Source organism: Venturia canescens, chromosome 3 (assembly GCF_019457755.1).
Source record: "Venturia canescens isolate UGA chromosome 3, ASM1945775v1, whole genome shotgun sequence".
NCBI classification, from domain to species: domain Eukaryota; kingdom Metazoa; phylum Arthropoda; class Insecta; order Hymenoptera; family Ichneumonidae; genus Venturia; species Venturia canescens.
The window spans coordinates 61,329-83,339 of record NC_057423.1 but is presented as its reverse complement, the minus strand read 5'-3'; the positions used below and the strand labels follow the sequence as shown (position 1 = coordinate 83,339).

The window sequence follows — 22,011 nt, the reverse complement described above, 5'->3', positions numbered from 1 at the left end:
CTCGCCTTCCGTCCGCGGGGCGCTCCTCCGTGTATAGTTAGTTATTGGTGAGGAGTAGAGCGAGTATTCGACTTTCGACTTTCCAAAAAGTTATCAACCATGCGCGCAAAGGAAAGTGTATCTTGATCTCCTTTTCATCTTCAACCGCCATATGTACACACACAGTACGCACACACCACACCGCGATGTACACTAGTATGTTCCATTAATGCCTGGACCTGTCATAATGCAACTTGAACGGTCGGTAACAATTGATATAGGTCCAGGCATTAACTGTTTTAACTGCGATAACAGATCGCTATTTGAGACAAGTTATCTCAATAAAGTGAAAAAATTGTAATTCGTGATATCACGAATACAGTATATACCGCGTCGAAACTACGATGGTATGTGATTTTATTATGTATACATACACAAAACAGATGCGTATATACGTGCGTCTATTTATATTTGCCCGTTTATAGGTTACGTTTCACTGAAATCACTCAATCTCTTTTATCCTTTCACAATTATTTATTCAATCTATGGAGTGACATTTCAATTATATAATCTTTCTCAAATTTCAGGGGTTTCATAAATTCTTTCCATGTCGTGGGTTTGACACTCCTCTTCTTCTTCCCAACTGCGACTGGCGTGTGCATACAACTTGTGACAAGATGCTCGGACCTCGTAACTCCTGTGCTTTGTTGAAAGAAACGCATTAGCGAGTTCCAGTGCGAAAGTCAATCATTATACCGATCTTGCTGATTTGGTAAGTTTTTATTGCAATCAAATTTTTCAGCGACAAATAGTTACACTAATTGAGTGCTCTTCTACTTTTTCCATCAGTCGTTGATATTTCATTCAAGTTTCGAGATATAACACGAAAACTTTCCATGCTCTGGCAAAATTTATCCATTCTCTATTTTTTCGTGAATCTTCAGATTATTCTTCTGTTTACAGAAATGGACCGGCAGCCTACGCTATGGCGATACAGTTGTATTGCCGCCCATGGAGAATGTCCCCGGTGGATTCTTGTCGGCAACTGGAGACTGCAAAATTTTGGAAAATCCTTATCCGACAAAGAATAAGGGCAGCTGAGAAAGACCGCGGCGATAAGGAAACAACGATGATGTACCCATCCCTATACTATGCAACAATTCCCACGAAAATAGCCAAGCGTCACCAAATATAACATTTTTTTATTATTCACCTAAAAACTACGATTACGAATCTCTTTCCAACGCTCAATTATTTCCAATCGTAAGCAAAAGATGGACATCGACGTACATATTGTAATTCTCCTCTAATAAAATTCAAACAGACCGATTCCAAAATTAAGAGAAATTTCATTTGATTCGCAACTCTTATTGCAAATAACGTTCAACCTTGTTATTTTTAAACAGTATGAAATTTTGTTCTCTCTAGGTCCTAGACTTGACGGGAAACCTCAAGTTTCCCGTCAAGTCTAGACAGTGAAACAAGTCTAGACAGTGCGACAGTGAAAACTTCGATTCGCTGATCGATATTCGCCGAATGAAAAAAAAAAAACAAAAAAACTGAGGAAAATCGATTGCTGCTCGAACGCGAAAAAAATTATGTGAATGCACCGCTTCCAACGAACCGGAAAGAATGTCATCGAAACTCGTCGAGAGTGCAACTGCGAAAGCTCGCTCAACCCGCTGGATCTTCGTTGCATCCTGCCACGGCGTTTCCACTCAACAACGCAAATATACTGAAGTACTCAATGGAAATGTTTCCCCAAAATAAAGACCTGAATAGGGACAATTTCCGAACTGCTGAACGTCTACGAGTCCACGTGTACATCCACACTTTTAAGAACAATCGTTTTCATTTTATACCACTCTCTCCATTCTCAAGGGCTTTCTTCTCGATCAACACGATGTGTATTGTTAAAAGTCTTGAACGTCTCTCTCGCAATCGTTTTTATGCGCTCTTTAGCGAGTTCAACATTTTATTGAAAAACTTATGACTAAAAAAGAAAAAAAATATATATATATTTTTTCATGTTTTTAAAGCTTTGATTATTTTTGAATTTCAATCGAGAGCTCGAGGAGAGCTCGTTCAGACAAGGCTTAAACTTATTTATTGGCCATACGTAATTGCTCGTCACGAGTTCGTGGCGAATCTCGACTAGAGAACTCTTACTCAAAGTAGCAATGAAAACGCGGCGTTATGTACTTGACCGACGGATAAAACAAAAAACAATAAATTGAATAAATAATACTTTTTATGTGAAAAAATATATATGTCGAGTTCTTTTTTTTAAATATTTTTCTCAACTTTTATCGTTTGCGTTGTCTTTTCTCTTTCCTTACATTCAAAAATATTTGCAGCTCAACGGCAGTTAATTTTTTAAAATTTTCAATTTTTGGAAGGATAATTTTTGTAAAGTGATTGTGTAACGACTGCGGCGTCGTATGCGGCAACAACTGGAAAAAAAAAAACGTGCAATTTTTAAAATGGAATTAGAACTAGAGATGAATAAATCTGTTGGCTGTTTTCACCAATTTCACAACTTACCCCGTCATGGATCAGCTGCTTCCATACAACTAATCCCTTCGCGTAACGGACTTTGCCATTTTGAAGCAAATATTTTATCATTATTTCTTGTTCATCGATGCTGAATGGGCTGCCCCTCACACTGAAATTGAATTGAATTGAAATTTCATGCATTAAGCATCGCGAAATTCACCCAGGCCATAAAATTATTCCGATTCACCGAAACTTTGTGCTGGTAACAAAATTCTAGTGAGTTTACTCACTACTGACTCAATACTCAATACTCACCGAGGGTCTCGCTCTCCCATATCGGCTGTCAAACCGGCACGCCATATCCGAACTCTCGATCCCCTGAAATATAAGTAACAGCATTGTTACATTATTTATGCATAATTTATCGAAAAATCATCTCACATCGATCTGAATGTACATTTCTTCAAATTCGTTTATTTTTTAAATTCACTTCATTTTCATGAAAAAATATATATCACGAAAATCTTACGTACGTCAGTTTTTTTTTGGAACGTGTTTTATCCCGATTTATTTGTTGTTTCTTAGTGTCGACAGGTCGACGATACAAGTTGCTGTTCTGGTGAGATTCGGGTAGAACATCCCATGCATTGTCGACGTCGTCGTCACTGAAATCATCGTCAAGCTCATGACGGTGATCGTTTTCAGGATTCCGAATGCCGCTCGGACCGGCTTCCCTCTCCTCTTCCTTAAACCGTTTCCTCGTCGGACTCTTTTCGGAGGTTCTCTTTTTACTCTGTGAATAGTCTTGCTCTTCTTGCCTCCTCGATCGGCTTTCATTTGAAGAGTCTATTAGCGAGCTGTCGGAAGAGTTTTGTTCTTCAAGATTTAACAATCTTTGTTTGGATTTTATTCCCTTGGCACCCTTCATATTCTGTCCGTGTTTTTCGCTATATTTTTGTTCCATTTTTTCCGCTTTTTCATCGACGCCTTCGTCATCCAATGATCGGGCCCAGCATTCTCTTCTTCGCGAGTTTCTCTCACAGTCAAGTTCCCATGGTTTAGTTGCACCTTTTTTTAAGCCTCTGTAGCAGGGGTTCACAACTTTCGATGCGTCAGGAGGATTTGGAACTTTATCCTTATCTTTCCTGTGCTCAGCTAGTATCGCAGCATCAGCAAACTTTGTTGTAATATTTTTTACCTTGGATGAGCGAGTTCTTGTTTCGTTCAATTTCAATGACAGCTTTGTATCTGGAAAATCGAAACTACCTGTAAAATCAACAATCGGTTCGTCCTTTGTCCGAACGAGCTCTGGATCCACGTTTTCCGCGTCATTCAGGTTAGCGTCTTTGGTGAAAGTGGAGTTGGTTCTTCTTGAACGCGTTCGCAATGATCTTTGTTGCTGTAGACTCTCTACGTTGCTCTTTAAAGCCAGTTCCCTCCTCTCTTTCTCAAGTGCCGCTATTTTTGGTTTGACTTCCAATTCACATTTCGCATTGCACGGCCATTTTTCGTGACTCAACGTTTCTTTGGCTGCATCGCCGCCTGCCAAAGTTGGTTGATAGATTTTCAAGTCTGACGCGAGAACCACTGCTTGGGACTCGTCCACATAATTCTCCATCGTAGGTATCGACTCTTCTTTTGACAGGGCTGTATACATGGTCTCGTTAGTCGCATCTGATGTTAAGTTGTCCTCGCTGTCGGTTGCTAGTCGAGTCGTGGTTTCTGAATTGTTTGACATGTTTACACTCGGTGCTGATGTTATTCCTCAAAGTAGCGTTGTACCTGTCCACAAAGCATCTGCCATACAAAAAAAGTTTTATTATGTAATTGTTATCAGAACCGTGTGCGCTCAATCTGTTGAAACAATGAATATTACTGCAAATTTCAAAACTCGCATGGAATTTTTTTAAATTTGTATGGTTTAACAATGATTTCTGCCCTTGAACATGCACTTATAACAACTCGACATCATAGATTTGGACTCTTGGGTAGCAATTATACGCGTATATGCTTCGCGCGATGTGAATTTTACTAACCTTTCGTTGTCATTTATAATATCTCCACCAAAATCCTGGAAAACAAGAATAAACAAAATAATTATAAAAATATTTTACGAAAAACTCGGTATTCTGCTAAATGACGAGAGAGAAGAAAAAAAATTGCGCTTATTGCGATTATTTTTTGTTGTTAACACAAAAAAGTATCATTTTGTAAAGATAGAGAAATCAAGAAATAGATTTGCACTGAGCGAGACAGACTAGGTTTTGTAAATCACCAACCAATTTTTTTTGTGAAGCTTCGATCTTGAAATAAAGAGGTTATATGTTGAAAAGAACCTTTAGCACTCGCGAGCTTTGAAGAATGTTGTTCTATACAAGAGCAGTTATTACAAAAGTATTTTTTCCTGAACTTTTCGTTGATACATACGAGTTTGATTTTTTCGGTTTACACAGATAAAACTGCATACGATTAATCGAGACATAGTATAACAATAGATATAATATTGAAATCGAATCGAGGGGACACACATTCACATTCGTGCATGTCCTGCTTATTGAGTGAACGATTGCGATCGTCAATTGTCAATTCTCATTTTTTTCACTTATTTATACTGACTTCCGTAGTTCCGTACTCTTGTAAACAAGATCACTGCTGCCGCGCACCTACCTCGTAAACATCAGGATTCGCGATATGTCGGTCGATCACCGCCGCGGTCAATATGAAATAATTATGTAAGGGATTATTATTATTTCGTCGAATGAGAAAAATGAAGGGCGAGAGTTCGAATAAAACCGAATGATTTGGAAAATCTTAATACTTTTTTCTTCGAAACTTTGGAACGCGCTAAAAACCTTTTTCAACTTCTCGAAATATACTAACAAAAAAAAACAAAGGTACCCGTTGGCGGTTTAGTAGTAAACGGCGCGTCTATCGCGGTTGTTCAGTCGGTAAAAATCCTGCTAAACGTTTTATTCCGCGAGTATATATATATATAGCTTTATTGATATTTTAAAGAAAATTAGAGTTACACGCTATTCTCATTTTATCAGAGAACAAGGTATAACTTTTTTATTTTTCTCAAAAAATCAAGGGTGTCGATCCGAGTATACATATAAACCGTGCAACCATTTTTTGCAGCTATTTCTCTCGCACTCACGCAAATTATACATCACACCTTAAGACCCATATTTTTTGTTCAATATATTCATCAAAATAAATCTTTGTCTTGCGAGTTTGTAGGAAAGAAATTTCACAAGGCGAGAGTTAATATATATAATATGTTATTCCAACTCTCGTTATCAATCAAATTATTCGAAATATATAGTTGCAATAATTCCCGCTAGGAGCGCCACAATGTTAGCAGCGATCAAAGTGATAAACCTCAGTCTCAGCCAGTCTCAGCTCTTATAGCGGCAGCGCAGTCTGTCCCTGTCGTAAAAGTATACACAAGGTAGGCCGCCGGGTACGGTAGTCGGCGGCGGCAGTCGGTCGGAAAATATATAAAAATATACACTTTACGAGTCCACGTGTTGTTTGTCAAGAACATCATCAAAACTTTGCATTGAAAAATGCCGACAAAAATCAACAAAAACGTAATAGCATACGAGGGTTGCAATTACCTGAAATATCGTTTATTGCTATCCACATTGTCGGGAAAATCAATAAAGATAACCGAGATTCGAACCAACGACGATGATCCTGGATTAAGAGGTTAGAAAAACGTGTGACATTATCAAATTGCGTAAATGTATTTTAGAGAAATTTTCACTTTATTTTAGTTCGATTGTTAGTTTTACGTGACACAATCATAATTAGGATTTAATCGGGTGCAGAGTACGAGGTTAATTTGATTAGGTTGTTCGATCGAATAACTAACGGAACAAAAATCGAACTTAATGAAACCGGAACCAGTTTGTTTTATTGCCCGGGATTATTGATCGGGGGTGAATTGCAACACGACTGCAGTTTGCAAAGAGGCATAACTTATTATTTGGATGCTGTCATGGCTCTTGCGCCTTTTTGCAAAAAGCCGATTGATATTACACTGAGAGGAGTGACGAACAATTGTTTAGGTAAGTTGATGAGAAAACTTGAAATCTTTATTTCGCTCGAATATAAATGATATTTAGACTGAAAAAGTTTGCTTGTTATTTTTGACATCGTGTAGATCCATCCGTCGACAGGGTCAAGTCAGCCGGAATTCCAGTTCTCAAAAAGTTTTTGACGATAGATACAGACGTTGAGCTTACGATTCACAAGCGTGGCGCTGCTCCTTTGGGAGGTGGAGAAATACGCTTCAAATGTCCTACCTATAAGAGCCTCAAAACTATACAATTACAGAACAGCGGCATGGTTAAAAGGATACGTGGAATAGCTTGCGGCATAAGAGTTTCACCGGCGATTGCAAATCGATTGGTAGATTCTGCCAAACAAGTTTTGCTTAAATTTCTACCGGATGTGTATATCCACACGGATCATTGTCGTGGAGCAGCAAGCGGCAAATCTCCAGGTCAAGATTTCAATATTATGATGATTGCATTAAAAACATTGTTATACCCGTTTCAACTGTAAGCGCGAAAGTCCGTAAAAAAGTTACCCCAGCATATCATTTTATTTCATGAGTTTCGTCATTCTTCCATTTCATTTTATATTGCGGCGATGAACTTTCGAAAACAGAGTACCGCAGTTGGAATGATATAAAAGTTTGGACCATTTGAAAACAGATAAAAATTCTCTGACATCGTACAGCTTGTTGTTATATTGTTAATAAAACATTGATAGGTTTTGGAATAAGTCTAACGGCCGAAACGACGAATGGAATATTTTTCGGTAGTGACAATTTTTCGACGCGAATGATGTCTGGCTCATTGCCCTGTGTGCCCGAAGATCTCGGCAGAGAAGTAGCTCTCAAGCTTATCGACGAAATATACCGGAACGGTTGCGTCGATTCGCCGTTCCAAAGCATGGCTGCACTCTTCATGGCATTGGGAAAGAAAGATGTGTCGAAACTTCTAGTTGGCCCTTTGACCCCAACAATGTGAGCGTCGTTTCCCTGTATCGAAGTAAATCTCTAAATATAAAGATCACAATTTGTGATATTTCGCATTAACGATTGTTTTATTATCTCGACAGGGTTCAGTTTCTTCGGGATCTCAGAGATTTCTTTGGAATTGTCTTCAAGCTTGAGCCCGCAAAGGATGACGAGGACGATGATGTCGTGCACGAGCAAGTCCTTCTAACTTGCATTGGCATAGGATACACTAATTTAAGTCGGCGTACTTTTTAATCAAGTTTCACTCTCTCTTCATTTTTTTTTGTACATAAATATATTTGGATTTTTTTTTTTGAAATAAAAAATAAGAGATTGTTTAACGATACAAACTCTCATCAGAGCGAAAAACTTTGTAGCCCCATGGGTTTCTCAGGCCAAGGAGTGAATCTCGTAGCCTTTAAATATTTCCATTCTTTTTGATACGATGAACAACCTCGCCATTGCTTGTAATGATAATAAAATATTTTTTTCGGATGCGACGGAACATTATTCGCGAAAGGACTTTTGTCGAGGGTCTGTAGAAATTTTTTCAAAAGACTTGTTCGGCTGACGAGCAAATCGTTACCTCTTTTACTTTTCGTTGCACCTTGTTTACGCCCATCGACCGTTATTTGGGTGTTCCTGATAAAGAGTAATCATTGACCAAGCGAATTTTTCAAATGAAAAATGGTAACAAAAAAAAAATCAGAATGAAATAGCATACCCATTCTGAACTGCTGACCAAACAATACTTGTAGGGCAAGGACGTGAACGCACGGAATTTCTCATGCAGGAAAATTTTATGTCTGCTTGGAAAATATCTGGTCCAGCAAGATCATCACCGAATCTTTTATAAATACCGCGTTCCATGACTTGTTGAGAAAATGGGCACCCACCTCCGATCACGATAGTTTTCAGTTTTATCGGGGCTAGCACGAACGTCGATAACAATGATCCTTGAATACCAACCGCATTCCATCTATAATATATATTGAATAAGGTGGTGTTTTTTATGGCTCTATCGAAAAGAGGTGGCTAAAAATTCGATCGACAAATCCACAATTTTTGTTGCGTACTTGGCTATTTTGTCCGAGCACGACAAGCTTAGAGTTGGATCGCCCCGGCCGGGTTTAGTTCGCAAAGCTCCCGTAACGTGATATTCTTTGCCCGATAAACGAAGGTCTTGCTTCGTTTCTGTTCGTAAACACTTTGCCCCGGTTCGGTAAATATCTTCGATCAATGTTGAATTCGTTTCAATTGACGTCGTCTCGGATGCCAATTTTGGTTTTTTCGTAGGGACCTTTTGATGGCTAGTCTCAGTTATATTCATTGGTATTATTGAGCAATCCCCGCAAGGAGTCTGGCTACAGAAAAAATGAAACGATACACCGCGTCGAATTTCTATAATCTTGTTCGTATTGATAATGAAAACTTCGTTGTTGTTCGAAGAGAACAATAAATCAAGCTGATTGTACAAGTATAGTAGGAATCCGCGTCGAGCCAAAATTTCGGCATGTGAATCGCTCAATCTCTCACCGATCTCGTAAAATTTTGTGTTTGTAAGTTCAACGCCACTGAGACATTTCGTTCCGGTGGCCAATGACACGACGGACATAGCATTGTCAGCATTTTTTAAAATTATTCCAGCGAGAACCGTCCACTCACTGTTATCCGGTTTTCCAGTTTTTTTCATAGAATTGAATTTGTCTATGCACAATTTTGCAACAGAATTGACGAACGCGAGCATCGTTATAATTATTTGGCAATACCGGTATCTCACTCGTACATGTACTAGTATTTTCAAGCAACGTTGTCAGGATCCCATGCGTATTTGGTTTGTGTTAAAGATGAAAGTGCAATCATCTGGTCATCGTGAATTTTGAACTGTAACTGAAAGTTATCCCGAATATGAACTTTCTGCACAGCTTTTGGGATGATTCCTGCAATTTTATTAATGAAACTATTTTCAAAAGTATCACTAAATTGATGCTTTTTTTATCAACATGTTTTTCACTGTTCGTACAACTCGGACCTAGAACATTGACAATCGCGTCACGATAATCGAGCCGACGAGTCGGTGCCTATTTTTAGTATTACCTATGTTTTGCTGTAAAGCCCACTTCAATAGTACTCTGGCAGGTGAAACAGCCAATTCATTTGCAACTCGACAGACTATAGGATCCTTAAGCAAGGACTTGTAATTGCTGGTACCCAGAGAGGAATATGCTTGGACATGAATTCCTTCTTCTTCGCAAAATTTTATGAGCTCGGTTTGCTTGTAATGGGGATGACATTCAACCTGGAAAGAAAATTATATTGAACTGGCCGATTGTTGTCCCGACACGAGACCGCCGTGCCCCCGTAGCATACAACGCATAGGGAACATACTTGATTCACAGCCGGTCTAATACCATAACAATTTTCCAAAAGCTGTCCAAGATGCTTAATATTATAATTCGAGACACCAATGGATCTTAGCAGGCCTTGAGATTTCAATTTCACCAACGTTTTCCATGTCTCGCTTCGGAATTCTCTGTTGGCGCTGGAACTCTCAGAAATTCCTGACTTTCCGGGCCAATGAATTAGGAACAGATCGATGTAAGAAACTTTTAGAGAGGTCAACGCATTGTGGACTGCTTTTTCAATTCTTCTGGAATCACCGTGATCGATAGGAGCTGCGACGGATTAACCCGCGCATTATCTCAATCAGGTAAATACAAGTGGTAATATAATAAGTGTATAAAATATTTCTGAAAAACATAGTCTGCTTACAGAGTTTTGTTGTTATGAAAATATTTTCTCTGGTAAGATTGTACTTTGGCAACAATGACTGCAAGGCTCTGCCAATATCTTCCTCGTTTCTGTAAACTGCTGCTGTATCTATACAAGAAAAAGTAAGAAATGATAAGAATTCAAACTTCAAACTATACAGGACTGCTCTTTTTCTTCGAAAAATTATTTCTATCCATTATTACCGATAGATCGATATCCAACTTTCAATGCTTCATCAAGAACGTTGAGAATTGTTTCTCTCCCGACAATTTTATATGTCCCAACTGTAAAATATCGCATTATGAGGTTAGGTTTCTGCTTACCTATATATATATATGAAATAAATTTAATATCCTATTCGACGTCATTCTTACTTCCAATGAATGGCATACTATAATTACTCGACAGCATAACACATTGTTGAGGATTCGGATTCATTTTTTGTTCGTAAATTTTTTAAATACATGGAAGTGCGACGAATGATGAAACGTGTCGTTAGGCCCGCTACACACGGTCAATAAAATTGTGGAATCACCTATATTGCGCAATACTATTGACCGTGTGGGTACATTCTACTTGAGGTGTGTTCCACTTATCGCCCAAAACGCCCAAAATGCCCCAATATCCTATCCCAGTAGCCGTCGTCTGGGCGTTACGGGCGATAAGTGGAACGCACCTTTGGACGCCTGACAGCGTTAATAGCGTTAATAACGCTAATAACGGTAATAACGCTAAAACGTGTTCGATTTGAAGTGAACGCGGTGAGGCTGGTTGCGTTCACATCATGTTCGACGTTCTTCAACTATTATTGGTGCGATTACAAAATGGCGGAACCAACAAGTGACCTTGTTCTTTTTCAATGACTCGACGAAATAACACTGGATTCATCGAAAAGTGAAAACAGCGAAACAAGCAGTAGTACGATAACAGAGATAACAAACGAACGATTATCTCTGTGGATGCGTTCAACCATTTGAACGTTGGGAGCGTTGAGAACACAATTCTAAACGCACCTATCTATAAACGCTTGTTGTGACGAATGCGTAATTCGTCACCAGATTGCGCTGATTTTTGCGCTAAGAACCGCGAATTTGCGAATTTCGTACTGATTTGATAATTTGATCATTGAAATATTAATAAATGAGAGGAACGTGACGGACTTGGGTGACTAATATATAAGTATAGCATAAACAATAACCGCTAGTCGATAAGAAATATGAACGTATTGACTAACTCATCATTCTTATAGTTTACATTATAATAATCTCCATACGTTGAAATGTATATCGAATAATAAGGCTTTCTTTGATTTCTTATATAAATAGTTTTAATATCCCAATACGATACTTTTACCCACTTTCATCTTATAAACATTAGGCTAAGACATATCCATCGTCACTCTTATGCTAAGAACTTGGAATAATAAGGGCATTGTGTCATTGTGAAGCGAGCGTGTGAAACCGAGCCGTGGGTGCCGTGGGTCGTGAAGACCCTAGAATTCGAATGAGTGGGAGAATGAAAACCAGCGTGATTGGTCCGCGTATGAGCGGAGCGTACGGAGTCTGCGCGTGAGAATCAAAAAGATTTGCGAGACTAAAAGTCGAACGGAATAGAATTAAGAGAGAACATTGTTGTCAGCCGAAGAGTCAAGATCCATATTTTCGTCAATATATTCATCAAACATTTAAATCTTTGTCTTGAGTTATTGAAGAGAAATTCGCAAGGCGAGTTTCAACTCCTTATCAATCGAACCCACCCAAAACTAAATCATTCGAAATAATAGTTACTATAATTCCCGCTCGGAGGGTTACACTCCCGCGGCGGCGGCGCCCGCCCACGAAGAATGATGATTTGAGAGAGGAAAGTACGCGCGACGCGCGAGTCGAAAAACAAACGAGCGCAACGCCACGGAACACGGAACTGGGAACTGGAGGCGGACGACGAAAAAAAAAACAGAGACAGAGATGTCAACATGGATGACGGTGGATGTCAGTTTCGCTGAGACAGAGTGGATTCGTTTCGTTGTATAATCGCAAACAAAACAAAAATACAAATAACGATAAATTGGCATAAAAAAATTATGATTTTTAGAAAAGAGAAATTTACAAAAGAATACTCTAGTATAAAACTGATCATAGAGTGTGCGAACGGTCCACGAAAAATGGTCCACGAGCGAGTGAATACGTATTACGATCGGAGATTGGAGCAGTCAACAAAGAGTTGAGACAGATTGGCGATCTGTGTTTGGAAGTAGCCAAATCTGAATGAATGTTCACTCATTTGGGGTTAAGGCGAAAAAGAATTTTTTAACCGCGAATTCACGAGAGTGAGAAGCACTCGGCTACTGGTGGTGGTGGTGGTGGTGGTGGTGGTGTATGGCGTTCAACAACGAAGATACACACCGACAATAATCGTCGCGTATCATCACTTGCTGCAACAAAAACAAATGATGGATGATGTATCCGATAAAGTATGTTTGCTCCTTAGCCATGCGGATGTTGAAAAAACGAGCGATCCGTTCTGGTGAGAGTATGAACTTCCCACCTTTCGAGGTGAGCAAAATCTTTTAAATCAATTTCAATTACAAACGCATTCCATTATTTATAAACTTATTGTACATAGGCAGACGTATATATAAAAACACATGATACACAAACATCTTTGCGGTATCCCATTTGAAGACGCTTCATTTTAATTTCATATACGCTAAGAAATATGTACAAACTGAAGAAAGAACGTAGCGATTCGTGCTTTTATCATTTATGTGGAAATATAGTTATTGTTTGTACACGCTGTATCAGCATTCGTTGTCAAAGCTTTCAGCCGTTTGCCTCCTTTGCTCTTTATACAACAAAAGCGGTACATTTTCATCTTGTCCAAAAAACTATTTTTTTCAGAATAAAAAACACAAGTCACTCGCAAATTTCAGGCGTCGTAATCAAAGATACAAGCTATCTTGTCAAATAATATTGCGTTAAAGCGTCCAGAAGGGGGTTTTAAACCGTATCAAAGCGGTGCGATATGCGACGTTCCGTCTCGGTAGTTCTCTATTTTGTATTTTCGTTTTTTTCTAACTCCATTTATTCATACGACGATAACTTTTGAGAATAACGCTCGGCGTAGAAAATCTTTGGATTATTTTTCTCCGTCAGCGATAACGTTAACTTTCAAAAGTTTCAACGCAGCGCCGATGTAAAAATTATTGGCAATGTTTGAGTTTGTTTAACGATAAAATTTATTTTTAATCCTTGTGAAAAATTTCTTCTTTTTTCTCACAAACTGAATTTAAAAATTTTGGACGTGCTCAATTGGGTTTATTACGAAGGTCGGTAAAGCTTGTGGGAAATTAAAAAATCGAAAACTTGTCCTCTAAAAGGAAATGTTTTTGCGCTCTATTAGCGAGTCAAGCTGCCAATCCGAGAGTACAATACTTGGAGTCAATATTTGTATGAAACTTGTTGTCGAAAAAGAAAAAACGAAATCGTATGTATTCCGAATAAGCTTGTAAACACCGTTATCGCGCATTATAAAAATCAAATCATCCACACGCACGCATAAAAAAAAACGTAAGAGACAAACAAAATGTTAATATTTTTGGAGAATAATTTTGTAATGGCTCGTGGTATTGTTGTGAATTGTATAAAGATGCGAGTCGGAAAGCAAAGGACACGGCACGCCTGTAGATCCGAAATGCCGGACTAGATCGCTGGCTGTGGGGCATCCCGTGGGAGAGTGCAAATATAGCAGTAGAGAGCGGTAGAAATTAGAAATAATAAGTAACAAATACAAAATACAAAGGCTAAGAACAAGCAGAAATCAAGGTAAACGCATCTATCGAAAAATAGAGAGAGAGAGAGAGACAAAGTTATCAACGGATATGAAAATGAGAATGCGAAAGAGCAGAAGCAATAAAAAAGAAAAGATATTCGATCGAGTCGGATAAAAAGATGGCGTAACGATTAAGGGAAGAAGAAAGTATTAGATTGAGAGGAAAAAAAAGCAAAGGTGAAATAAAAATTTGGGTAGAGAAAAATGGATTGAGAGAGATTCGGGGAGAAAGATTGGATTGAATAATAATGAGTCACGCCCAGCAGCACGTTCTCGCAAGCGCGATCGTACTTGCGTTGATCGTTGTTTTTGGCATCCATGTCTTCCTCTTTCCAATGTACACGTCGAGTCCTCCGGCTAGAAGAACGAAAATATTGGCCTACGAGCAAGCGCTCTGTCGGACGAATTTAAAGAGCGTTAGAATTCCTCTAGAATGGAGAAATCCGTGTCCGAAATTCGGTATTGTCTCCGCGGTACAGGGTGGTAGACTAGGAAATCAAATTTGGGAATACGCATCGGTTTGGGCGACTGCGAGAAGAACAGGACTGGAGCCTTTCATGCCAAGATGCATACTAAAAACGTTGGAGGAACATTTTGAAAATTTGAGCATTCCGCCGTTGAGTTATATCGGTAAATGTACTCTGGACGTCAGTCAGGTGGTCAACTCGTTGGGACAGTGGAACAGCACGGACCAAAATATCATTATTCCAAGGTAATGTAATGAGGAATCGCTCCTATACACGAGGTTCATTGCTACACCAGCAGGCAACTTTTTTTTTTTTTTTTTTTTTTTTTTTTTTTTTTTTTTTTTTTTAAATTTTTGCTCCAAACCATTGTTTTGTGGCTTCGAGCAAAGAATCACCACATCGCATTATATCAACATAAAATGTTGAGCTATATATGAGAAAATTTACTATTTGACAAATTCATAATATAATAAAACTTTAAGGTGGTAAAAATATTTCAGACACGCCGCATATTGGTCGTTGATTCTTGTCTGGTTGGAGGACGTACGTCGTGAATTCACTTTCAAGCCAAACTTGCGCGTATACGCGGAAATAATGCTCCGTGGAATAGCGGCACGCTTCGATATGAGCGAACCAACGTATGTCGGTGTACACGTAAGAAGAACCGACTACGCCGATTATCTTTGGCAAAAATTAAAAGTACGCCCAGCACCGATACGCTATTATTTCGCCGCGATGGATTATTTCAACGAAAAATACAAGAATGTTATTTTCGTTGTTGCGAGCGACAACATTGTCTGGTGTAAGTACAATTTTCGTACCCGTCGTCACAGAATAAGTTTTGTCTCGGAACTCGACGGACGTGGTCCTGGTAAGGATCTTGCCGTTTTGTCGGCCTGTAATCACAGTATTATCGATTACGGGACGTACGGCTCGTTCGGTGCGATTCTCGCAGCTGGCGAAACTGTTGTTTACAACGTAACAGCCTACTTTTCTACCCTCATCGCTGAGGTATTGCCCAATTGGAGGATCATGGGTTAAGATTCTTCAATTCATTTCCTTATAACGGATATATCGTATATAATGAAAAAATATACTTTTACCGCGCGTCTTTTCGATTGACCGAGATAAACCGCAGAATGTCCACAGAATTTCTTCCCTCCCCCACCCCTGCGTTATCCAAAATATCTAAACATTTTCTCTCGACCCATTAGTTCTCAAAAAATAACACGAAATATATATCATCCAAAGAGTATTTATAACGGTCTACTACTTAAACGTTGAACACGAAATTATGAGACAAGGTTATATAATAGAGTTTTATCGAGTCATGTCCGATCGAGGCTAATGAAAAGCGATCGAATGTCAGATCATTTTTCATCGTTGCTCCGAGAATTTATTTTATACAAGAAATAAAGTAATCTCTGATAATTTTATCATTGACGGAAAATTATAAATACAACAAGTTTGAAGAAGTAGTAGAGAAAGAGAGAGAGAGAGAGAGCAGAGCGGAGCAGAGCAACCAAACAAATGATGTTTACAACTGAACGATGGACCATATTTCTCTACGAAATTAAACACAAAAAACATACAAACAAGCCAAAAAAACAATGAAGAATAATAAATAGTTATTTTTTCTACGACTGTGATTCGCATTGCCGTGATTGTGAAAGTTTTTGAGAGGTTTATTAGTTCGACCGTTCCTTCTGAACGTAATATTGTGCTAAAGTTATAACGAGATTTAACAAAAATCATGCCGAGTCTGCCAATGATGAGCGTTTTGCGCGTTGCCTCATTCAAGGCAGGTACGACTATTATTTTCTAGTTCAATCACTTTTTAATAAGATGAGTGAATATAATTTTAAAATATAAACAAAATCAGAGATAACCATTTTTAATATTCTCGTAGTTTTACTTTCTGTGAACTTGATAAAATTAAACTTTTGCTCGATGCCGCAGAATAAAGGTCATCTTAATTTAGGGTGTTTTTTTTTTTTCTTTTTTTTTACATACGTTTGAGAAGAAATTCTAGGTATCGAATGAGATGCGTATTCTTCGCGGAGCAGGAAACGGCGGAAATTTGTCCCCCCCCCCCCCCCCCCCCCCCATTGCGTCGTTTGGTCCGGGAAAGACGAATCTTTCGAAAAGGGTTGTAGAGAAAATAATGAAGAGTATGAAACAATGATTATAAAAAATATTTTGTACGCATAATTTATTTTATTCCTTGTCTGAATTAACTGAAAAATGATAGTCATACGATGTCTTGAAATCAGCGCGGGAAAATCCACTTTTTATAGAGTATTAAAACGGAAGATGAAGAAAGAGGAGAGGTGGAAAGAGGCAAAAAATGTAGTGTGCGTAGCTGTATAGCTTCGTATGAAAGAGCCCGGTTAGGGTAATGGTACGAAAAGTTAGTGTATCGTCTCATATTTCAAACGAGTAGTAATTTCATTAGTCAGAGATCATTTCGTGCGCGCACATGTCTATAACAAAAAAAATAATATGTATCAATGACATCCTTTGAACGAATAGACAAAAAACTTGTAACAATTATATTCATTGATAATGTTTCACGATTTGCCGTGATTCCATCTGTGATTATCTTTCTTATCGTGCCAAAATTCCTATATAAGCAATCTACAAAACAGAATACATGCATCTGTACATATTCGTATTGGAGTACGCATGTTGAATTTCATTTGGAAAATGAACAAAAAAAAAACTTGGAGAGCTATAAAAGATCTTTTTTCCTCTACTGCGTGAAAAGTTGACGAGAATTGAGCTTGCTACATTTGCCGTATACCGCGAACCACATAAAAGGTCAAACGATTTGAGATGACAAAAAATGCGATGAGCAATGATTTGAATCGCAAATTAGAGAGTATGTAGAAAAAGTATTTTATACAAGTTCAGAGATTTAATAAGTGTTTTCAAATGAATAACCTTGTGACCTGACATATTCGACTTACGCCGGTATTAAAATGTGTAGTTTATAGATAATAAATTATTGTTCGTCTATATCCAAATATTTATATATCGATAATTGTATATGTAACGATAATTCGATATACGTGTGAATAATTTCAAGTCAACTTAATCTGCATTTTATTGATATTTCCAACACCTAATTTCGTATTACACTTTTCCTGATCAAGATGAATTTGATTTATTCTCCATGAACCCATCGTTCCGAATCAATTGGAATATAGATGCCATAATAGGCTTGTTCCCAAAATCAATATCAACTGCCCATGAGTAATAACGAATAAGACACATTTGATTCATGTGATTTTTTTTTTTTTTTTTTTTTTCATTCTCTGTGTTAAAAAATGACATTTGATCTACGAGAAAAATTAAACGTTGGTCAAGTTGACTTGAGATCATTTATGCATATGTAAAATTTGAATTTGACGTATTTCGTGCCTGTTCGTCGTGTTAATAAGTCTTTGGCGGAGTCAAGTTGAGATGAAGAAAAAAAAAAATCCCTACAACCATTTGGCGTTCGCGGTTACGGAAACGCTGATTTTTCAATAGGATAATGGAGAGAGAGAGAGAGAGAGAGAGAGAGAGAGAAAGAGAGAGAACAAGAAATAATAACATCCGATTGGAGCTCTTGTTCAATTGGCAAACAATCAAACGTATGTGATTCATGGTTATAAATAACATTAAAAAAAAATATACTGATGGAAAAATAGAAATATCATAGAATATTCCGGGAAACCATCGATAATCTCCGATGCAGCGCGAGGAACGGGAATGAGTCGTGTTGGAATGAAAAATCATAATTATTCCGTCATTGTTGCAATAAATGTTGTTTATTATTGAGAAAAGGATATGAAAAATAGATGTATGTGTGTGTTCCTTTTTCATCACGCGATCGAGAACTGGTCCGGACTATTGATTGCTTAACAAAGATTTTTAACATCCTTGTTTACACAAGATTTTCTTCTTGGCAGAAGAATTTAAAATAATTTTTCATTCAAACGTTGCCCATCCTTCGTTAGAAAAAAAACAAAAGAAAAATACGAAACACGCGTTTAATTAGAAGGAAAAAAAAAAGTAAAAATAAAAAATTAAGACTATAATACAACTATCAGGTACCAATATTATCTATTGTGGACATTCCTCTGTGATACATTTGTCTAATTTATAGAAATAATCTCTGTCTGTTTCCGAGACTTGATCGTCGTACAAAATAATAAAATTATATGTGACTCGAGATTCTTCTCAACTTTCATACAAATACCCCTTTTTACTGCACGAATATACTTGATTTTCAAAATAATAACGGACAAAGTAAGTCCAAATGGTGAAGTTTTATTTATTTCGTCGTTCGTGAATGGAAGAAAAAAAAAATAAGTACTCGTATACGATGAATGGAACGAGGCGTAATAATAAGGAACACCGATGAAAAATAATATGGATAAACGGTATACAATATAACACGCTATGATAGTTGTCGTCTTATTGATTCGATGTGACAAGTCCTGCGGGACCTCGGGCTACTTTAGTTCCCATAATTTTTGCTCTGAGCGGTTGAAAACCCAGCTCCGATTCGGGTATACCGTATTCTTGCAACTTGCCCTCGTAAGTCGCCAATAAATCGTCGTGGGCTTTGCAAACTTTGGCCAAATCATATTGCAGATCTTGTATCGCTATATTTTTACGATTCAGCATTTCCTGAAAATTCCATAAATCAATTTAATTTGTAGTTTTTAAGTTTGAAACATCCAAGCCAATCCAAGAAAATAACGATAAATTTACCTCAAGCTTTTGATTAACGTTAACTATTGCCATTGGATCCAATTGTGCAGCAGCCAATACTTCTCCTATTTGGGCTTCCCTCTGTTCCAACAGATCCGACAATTTTTCCAATTTCTTTTCGAGGAGCACGTTCTTTAAGCCGGTCTTTTGTTGAAGCTCGAGAATCGATGAAACAAATCTTGAATGAAGCTCGTCACGTTCGGCCTGACACTGTTTTCAGAAGAAATATAATTATTTATTCCCCCTCCGATAATTTTCTCTCTATTGTCAACGCTTTGTTCATCGCTCATCAACTGACTTTATCAAATCGAAGCTCGATAACCTCGTTCTCCCATTTCAAATTTTCAAAATCTTTCGTCACGACTGCCAAACGTTTTTTCATGTTCTACGAAGAGAAGAGAATATTAAAATATAAGTATATTTACTTGGGGGGGGGATGCTTGGGATGGGATTTTTGATTTTTCATTCGGTCTCACTCACGCTTAGACACTGCTTATCCTTCTCATAATTAGCAAGCTGACGGGAAAATTCGTTGGCCCGATCAGCGGCCGTTTTTGAATCGTTGAACAATTTTTTATTTTCCGCAGTGAGCTCACGAACTTGTTTCTTCATTCTCTCTTCGTGATTTTTCATCACTTCCATTTCTTCCTGTAAGAACATCCATTAAGAAAATTCGTTCGTTCTGCGATACGTCCTGCGATTTAGTTACGAAAAAAAAAAAAAAAAAAAACTCATTCTCATTGATTTGATCTTGTTCGTTCCCCCGTTTACCTTTAAACTCTTAATAAGCGACAAATTATTGAGAGTAATGTCGTTATAATAATTTTTCATTTCTGCAAAGGCTTTTTCATGATTCTTTATCAGCGCTGTTATTTGCATATTTTTACGTTCTTCGACTTCGGTTATTTCCATGCGATGTTTCAACATCAGAGTTTCGTACTGAGCACCAAGTTTTTGCTCATACTTTCTTTCCAATTCCATAGCCTCAGATTCGAATTTCTTTATCAACTCGCTCGTTTCCTCCGCGCTTTCCTGCAATTTTTCAATTCTTCGCGTTATACTAAATTGAACCGCGTGCTGCATATAATGCGTTATAATGCGACGTTTCGATTATATATAAGCGTTGCGCGACCCACTAATTTGAGAACACGAATCTCGTTGATTCGAGCCAATTCTTTTTCCCTTTGAATTTTACGTAATTCTCTTTTATCCTTAATCAAATCATTTTCTTGGGCATTGTAATTATCCTGTGCCAATTTAAGCGCCACCATGTGCTCGGCTTTCGTCTCCGATAAATTAGTTTGATGTTCGTACATCAAATGCTTCACATTTTGCTTGTGCAGCTTCACCTCGGCTTCGTGCTTTTCCGACAATTCTTCCTTTTCCCGATCTTTATTTCTGAAATACGAGCAACAAGAGAAAAAGTAGAAAAACCGAATCCCTCGCCGATTATTACAAGTTTTCAACTCGTGACAACAAAAATAATCCCAATAAATTCCAGCATCATTATACGCTTTCTTCTTTCCTCCTCGCATCCATATAGAATCCATAGAAATATTAAATAAAATCCTCGAAAACCTTATCGCAGCACGAGCCTCTTCCAATTCGTTTCTCGTTATTTCCCAAAAAGTGCGAAGTTTGTCTCTCTCGAGTTGGAAAAAATTTCTCTCCTCCCTTTCCCTTTCCAATTCCTCAAGAATTTTGTGAGAATATATTTCGAGTTGTTCGCGATTCATTTTTGAAGTATCGACTCCATCGACCGAGTCCATCGTTTTACCCTTCATTTTTTTTGGTCCCTGCAAATCAAAGTCTCAATCTCAAGATAAAAAAATAACTTTCCTATGTGAGAATTTATAAAACGAGAATATGACTCGAACCATTCTTCAAAATTCTATCACAATTAATGTTATAAAACAATTGTTGTTACTGCCGCGGAAGCTAGCCAATAAAAAATCGAACCAGACAGGAACTGCTTGATAAGAAAAAATAAAAAATTGATACAACTGGACACTAATCGCGAAGAGTGTATTTGGACAGCCCGCGTTCATTTGAGGTTAAGATCCCTTGTTGTTTATCAAAACAACGTTTCTCTTTTCGCTTGGCCTGGCGGACTGGCGGCTGCGTCACCAGCTTCTACTGCTACTACCTATCACCACCACCACACCACCAACAACCAACCAACAACAACAACACAGCGTAGTGCGTTGTCTCTTTGTTTCTCGATGTTGCTAGGCGATGCTGCTGGAGTGGGGGGGGGGGGGAATCGATCATCATATTATTATTCTTGTTATTCTTTCGGCCTTTTTTTTTCTATTCACATATGCGGAATACTTACAACAAAAGTGCATACACTTTGCATTATTATCCATTTCTGTAATAATCGTTATTATACAAGTATAATTCCTTACGCGTGTATATCTAACAAAAAAAAAAAAAAACCAAAAAAGTCATCGTACAATAATCGTATATTTGTCAAGTTATATACGTACTACTATATATATAAAATCATCGAGTCGGATCAAATGAAATATTTGAAATATCACGAGTCAAACGCTTTGCAAGCATTTACATACGCACTTCTTGCTTGAATATTGCACGAATCTTTTTTTCTTGATTATTTTTTATCCTTAAAAAAATTAACCACAAATCATCCGTTACACTCCATTTGATAAA

General features: G+C 37.8%; 6 protein-coding genes and 1 long non-coding RNA gene across 13 annotated transcripts; 3 read left to right on the top strand and 4 right to left on the bottom strand.

Annotated features, from left to right (window-relative positions):
- The first annotated feature begins 19 nt into the window (after positions 1–19).
- Positions 20–1,316, top strand: LOC122408318 (uncharacterized). Its single transcript, XR_006260447.1, has 3 exons — positions 20–386; positions 567–751; positions 943–1,316. It is a non-coding gene; the product is annotated as an uncharacterized lncRNA (long non-coding RNA).
- Positions 1,162–4,213, bottom strand: LOC122408313 (uncharacterized). The gene is made up of 4 exons (XM_043415025.1): positions 3,009–4,213; positions 2,791–2,853; positions 2,524–2,644; positions 1,162–2,432 (listed from the first exon to the last, which is right to left on the bottom strand). The coding sequence occupies exons 1-4, from the start codon at positions 4,211–4,213 to the stop codon at positions 2,286–2,288; spliced, it is 1,536 nt and encodes a 511-aa protein (XP_043270960.1). The 3' UTR covers positions 1,162–2,285.
- Positions 4,214–5,890: 1,677 nt separating this feature from the next.
- On the top strand, positions 5,891–7,762 carry LOC122408315 (probable RNA 3'-terminal phosphate cyclase-like protein). Its single transcript, XM_043415029.1, has 5 exons — positions 5,891–6,186; positions 6,309–6,548; positions 6,644–6,985; positions 7,258–7,513; positions 7,609–7,762. The coding sequence occupies exons 1-5, from the start codon at positions 6,045–6,047 to the stop codon at positions 7,760–7,762; spliced, it is 1,134 nt and encodes a 377-aa protein (XP_043270964.1). The 5' UTR covers positions 5,891–6,044.
- On the bottom strand, positions 7,069–9,254 carry LOC122408314 (tRNA-specific adenosine deaminase 1-like). 2 transcript variants are annotated; one of them, XM_043415028.1, is made up of 4 exons: positions 8,584–9,254; positions 8,232–8,486; positions 8,094–8,149; positions 7,069–7,528 (listed from the first exon to the last, which is right to left on the bottom strand). In XM_043415028.1, the coding sequence occupies exons 1-4, from the start codon at positions 9,252–9,254 to the stop codon at positions 7,488–7,490; spliced, it is 1,023 nt and encodes a 340-aa protein (XP_043270963.1). In that variant the 3' UTR covers positions 7,069–7,487. The 2 variants fall into 2 exon arrangements, with proteins under 2 accessions (XP_043270963.1, XP_043270962.1); XM_043415027.1 differs by lacking the exon at positions 7,069–7,528 and having other exon boundaries at positions 7,573–8,149.
- On the bottom strand, positions 8,809–11,182 carry LOC122408316 (NADPH-dependent aldo-keto reductase, chloroplastic-like). 5 transcript variants are annotated; one of them, XR_006260441.1, is made up of 7 exons: positions 10,654–11,081; positions 10,483–10,563; positions 10,280–10,387; positions 9,896–10,182; positions 9,605–9,806; positions 9,294–9,397; positions 8,809–8,871 (listed from the first exon to the last, which is right to left on the bottom strand). XR_006260441.1 is itself a non-coding variant. In XM_043415032.1 (7 exons), the coding sequence occupies exons 1-6, from the start codon at positions 10,715–10,717 to the stop codon at positions 9,308–9,310; spliced, it is 882 nt and encodes a 293-aa protein (XP_043270967.1). In that variant the 5' UTR covers positions 10,718–11,077; the 3' UTR covers positions 8,809–8,871; positions 9,294–9,307. The 5 variants fall into 5 exon arrangements, 4 of the variants coding, with proteins under 4 accessions (XP_043270967.1, XP_043270969.1, XP_043270968.1 ...); XM_043415032.1 differs by having other exon boundaries at positions 9,294–9,447; positions 10,654–11,077; XM_043415034.1 differs by lacking the exon at positions 9,294–9,397.
- Positions 11,183–12,228: 1,046 nt separating this feature from the next.
- Positions 12,229–18,795, top strand: LOC122407733 (galactoside alpha-(1,2)-fucosyltransferase 2-like). The gene is made up of 3 exons (XM_043414146.1): positions 12,229–12,831; positions 13,925–14,819; positions 15,075–18,795. Exons 2-3 carry the CDS (start codon positions 14,356–14,358, stop codon positions 15,613–15,615), a joined length of 1,005 nt encoding a protein of 334 aa, XP_043270081.1. The 5' UTR covers positions 12,229–12,831; positions 13,925–14,355; the 3' UTR covers positions 15,616–18,795.
- Positions 18,796–18,871: 76 nt separating this feature from the next.
- Gas8 (Growth arrest specific protein 8) lies at positions 18,872–21,870 on the bottom strand. Of its 2 annotated transcripts, XM_043414134.1 has the most exons (8): positions 21,216–21,870; positions 20,917–21,134; positions 20,475–20,736; positions 20,110–20,370; positions 19,819–19,986; positions 19,637–19,723; positions 19,339–19,548; positions 18,872–19,254 (listed from the first exon to the last, which is right to left on the bottom strand). In XM_043414134.1, exons 1-8 carry the CDS (start codon positions 21,216–21,218, stop codon positions 19,039–19,041), a joined length of 1,425 nt encoding a protein of 474 aa, XP_043270069.1. In that variant the 5' UTR covers positions 21,219–21,870; the 3' UTR covers positions 18,872–19,038. The 2 variants fall into 2 exon arrangements, with proteins under 2 accessions (XP_043270069.1, XP_043270068.1); XM_043414133.1 differs by having other exon boundaries at positions 20,475–21,134.
- Between the last annotated feature and the right edge of the window lie 141 nt (positions 21,871–22,011).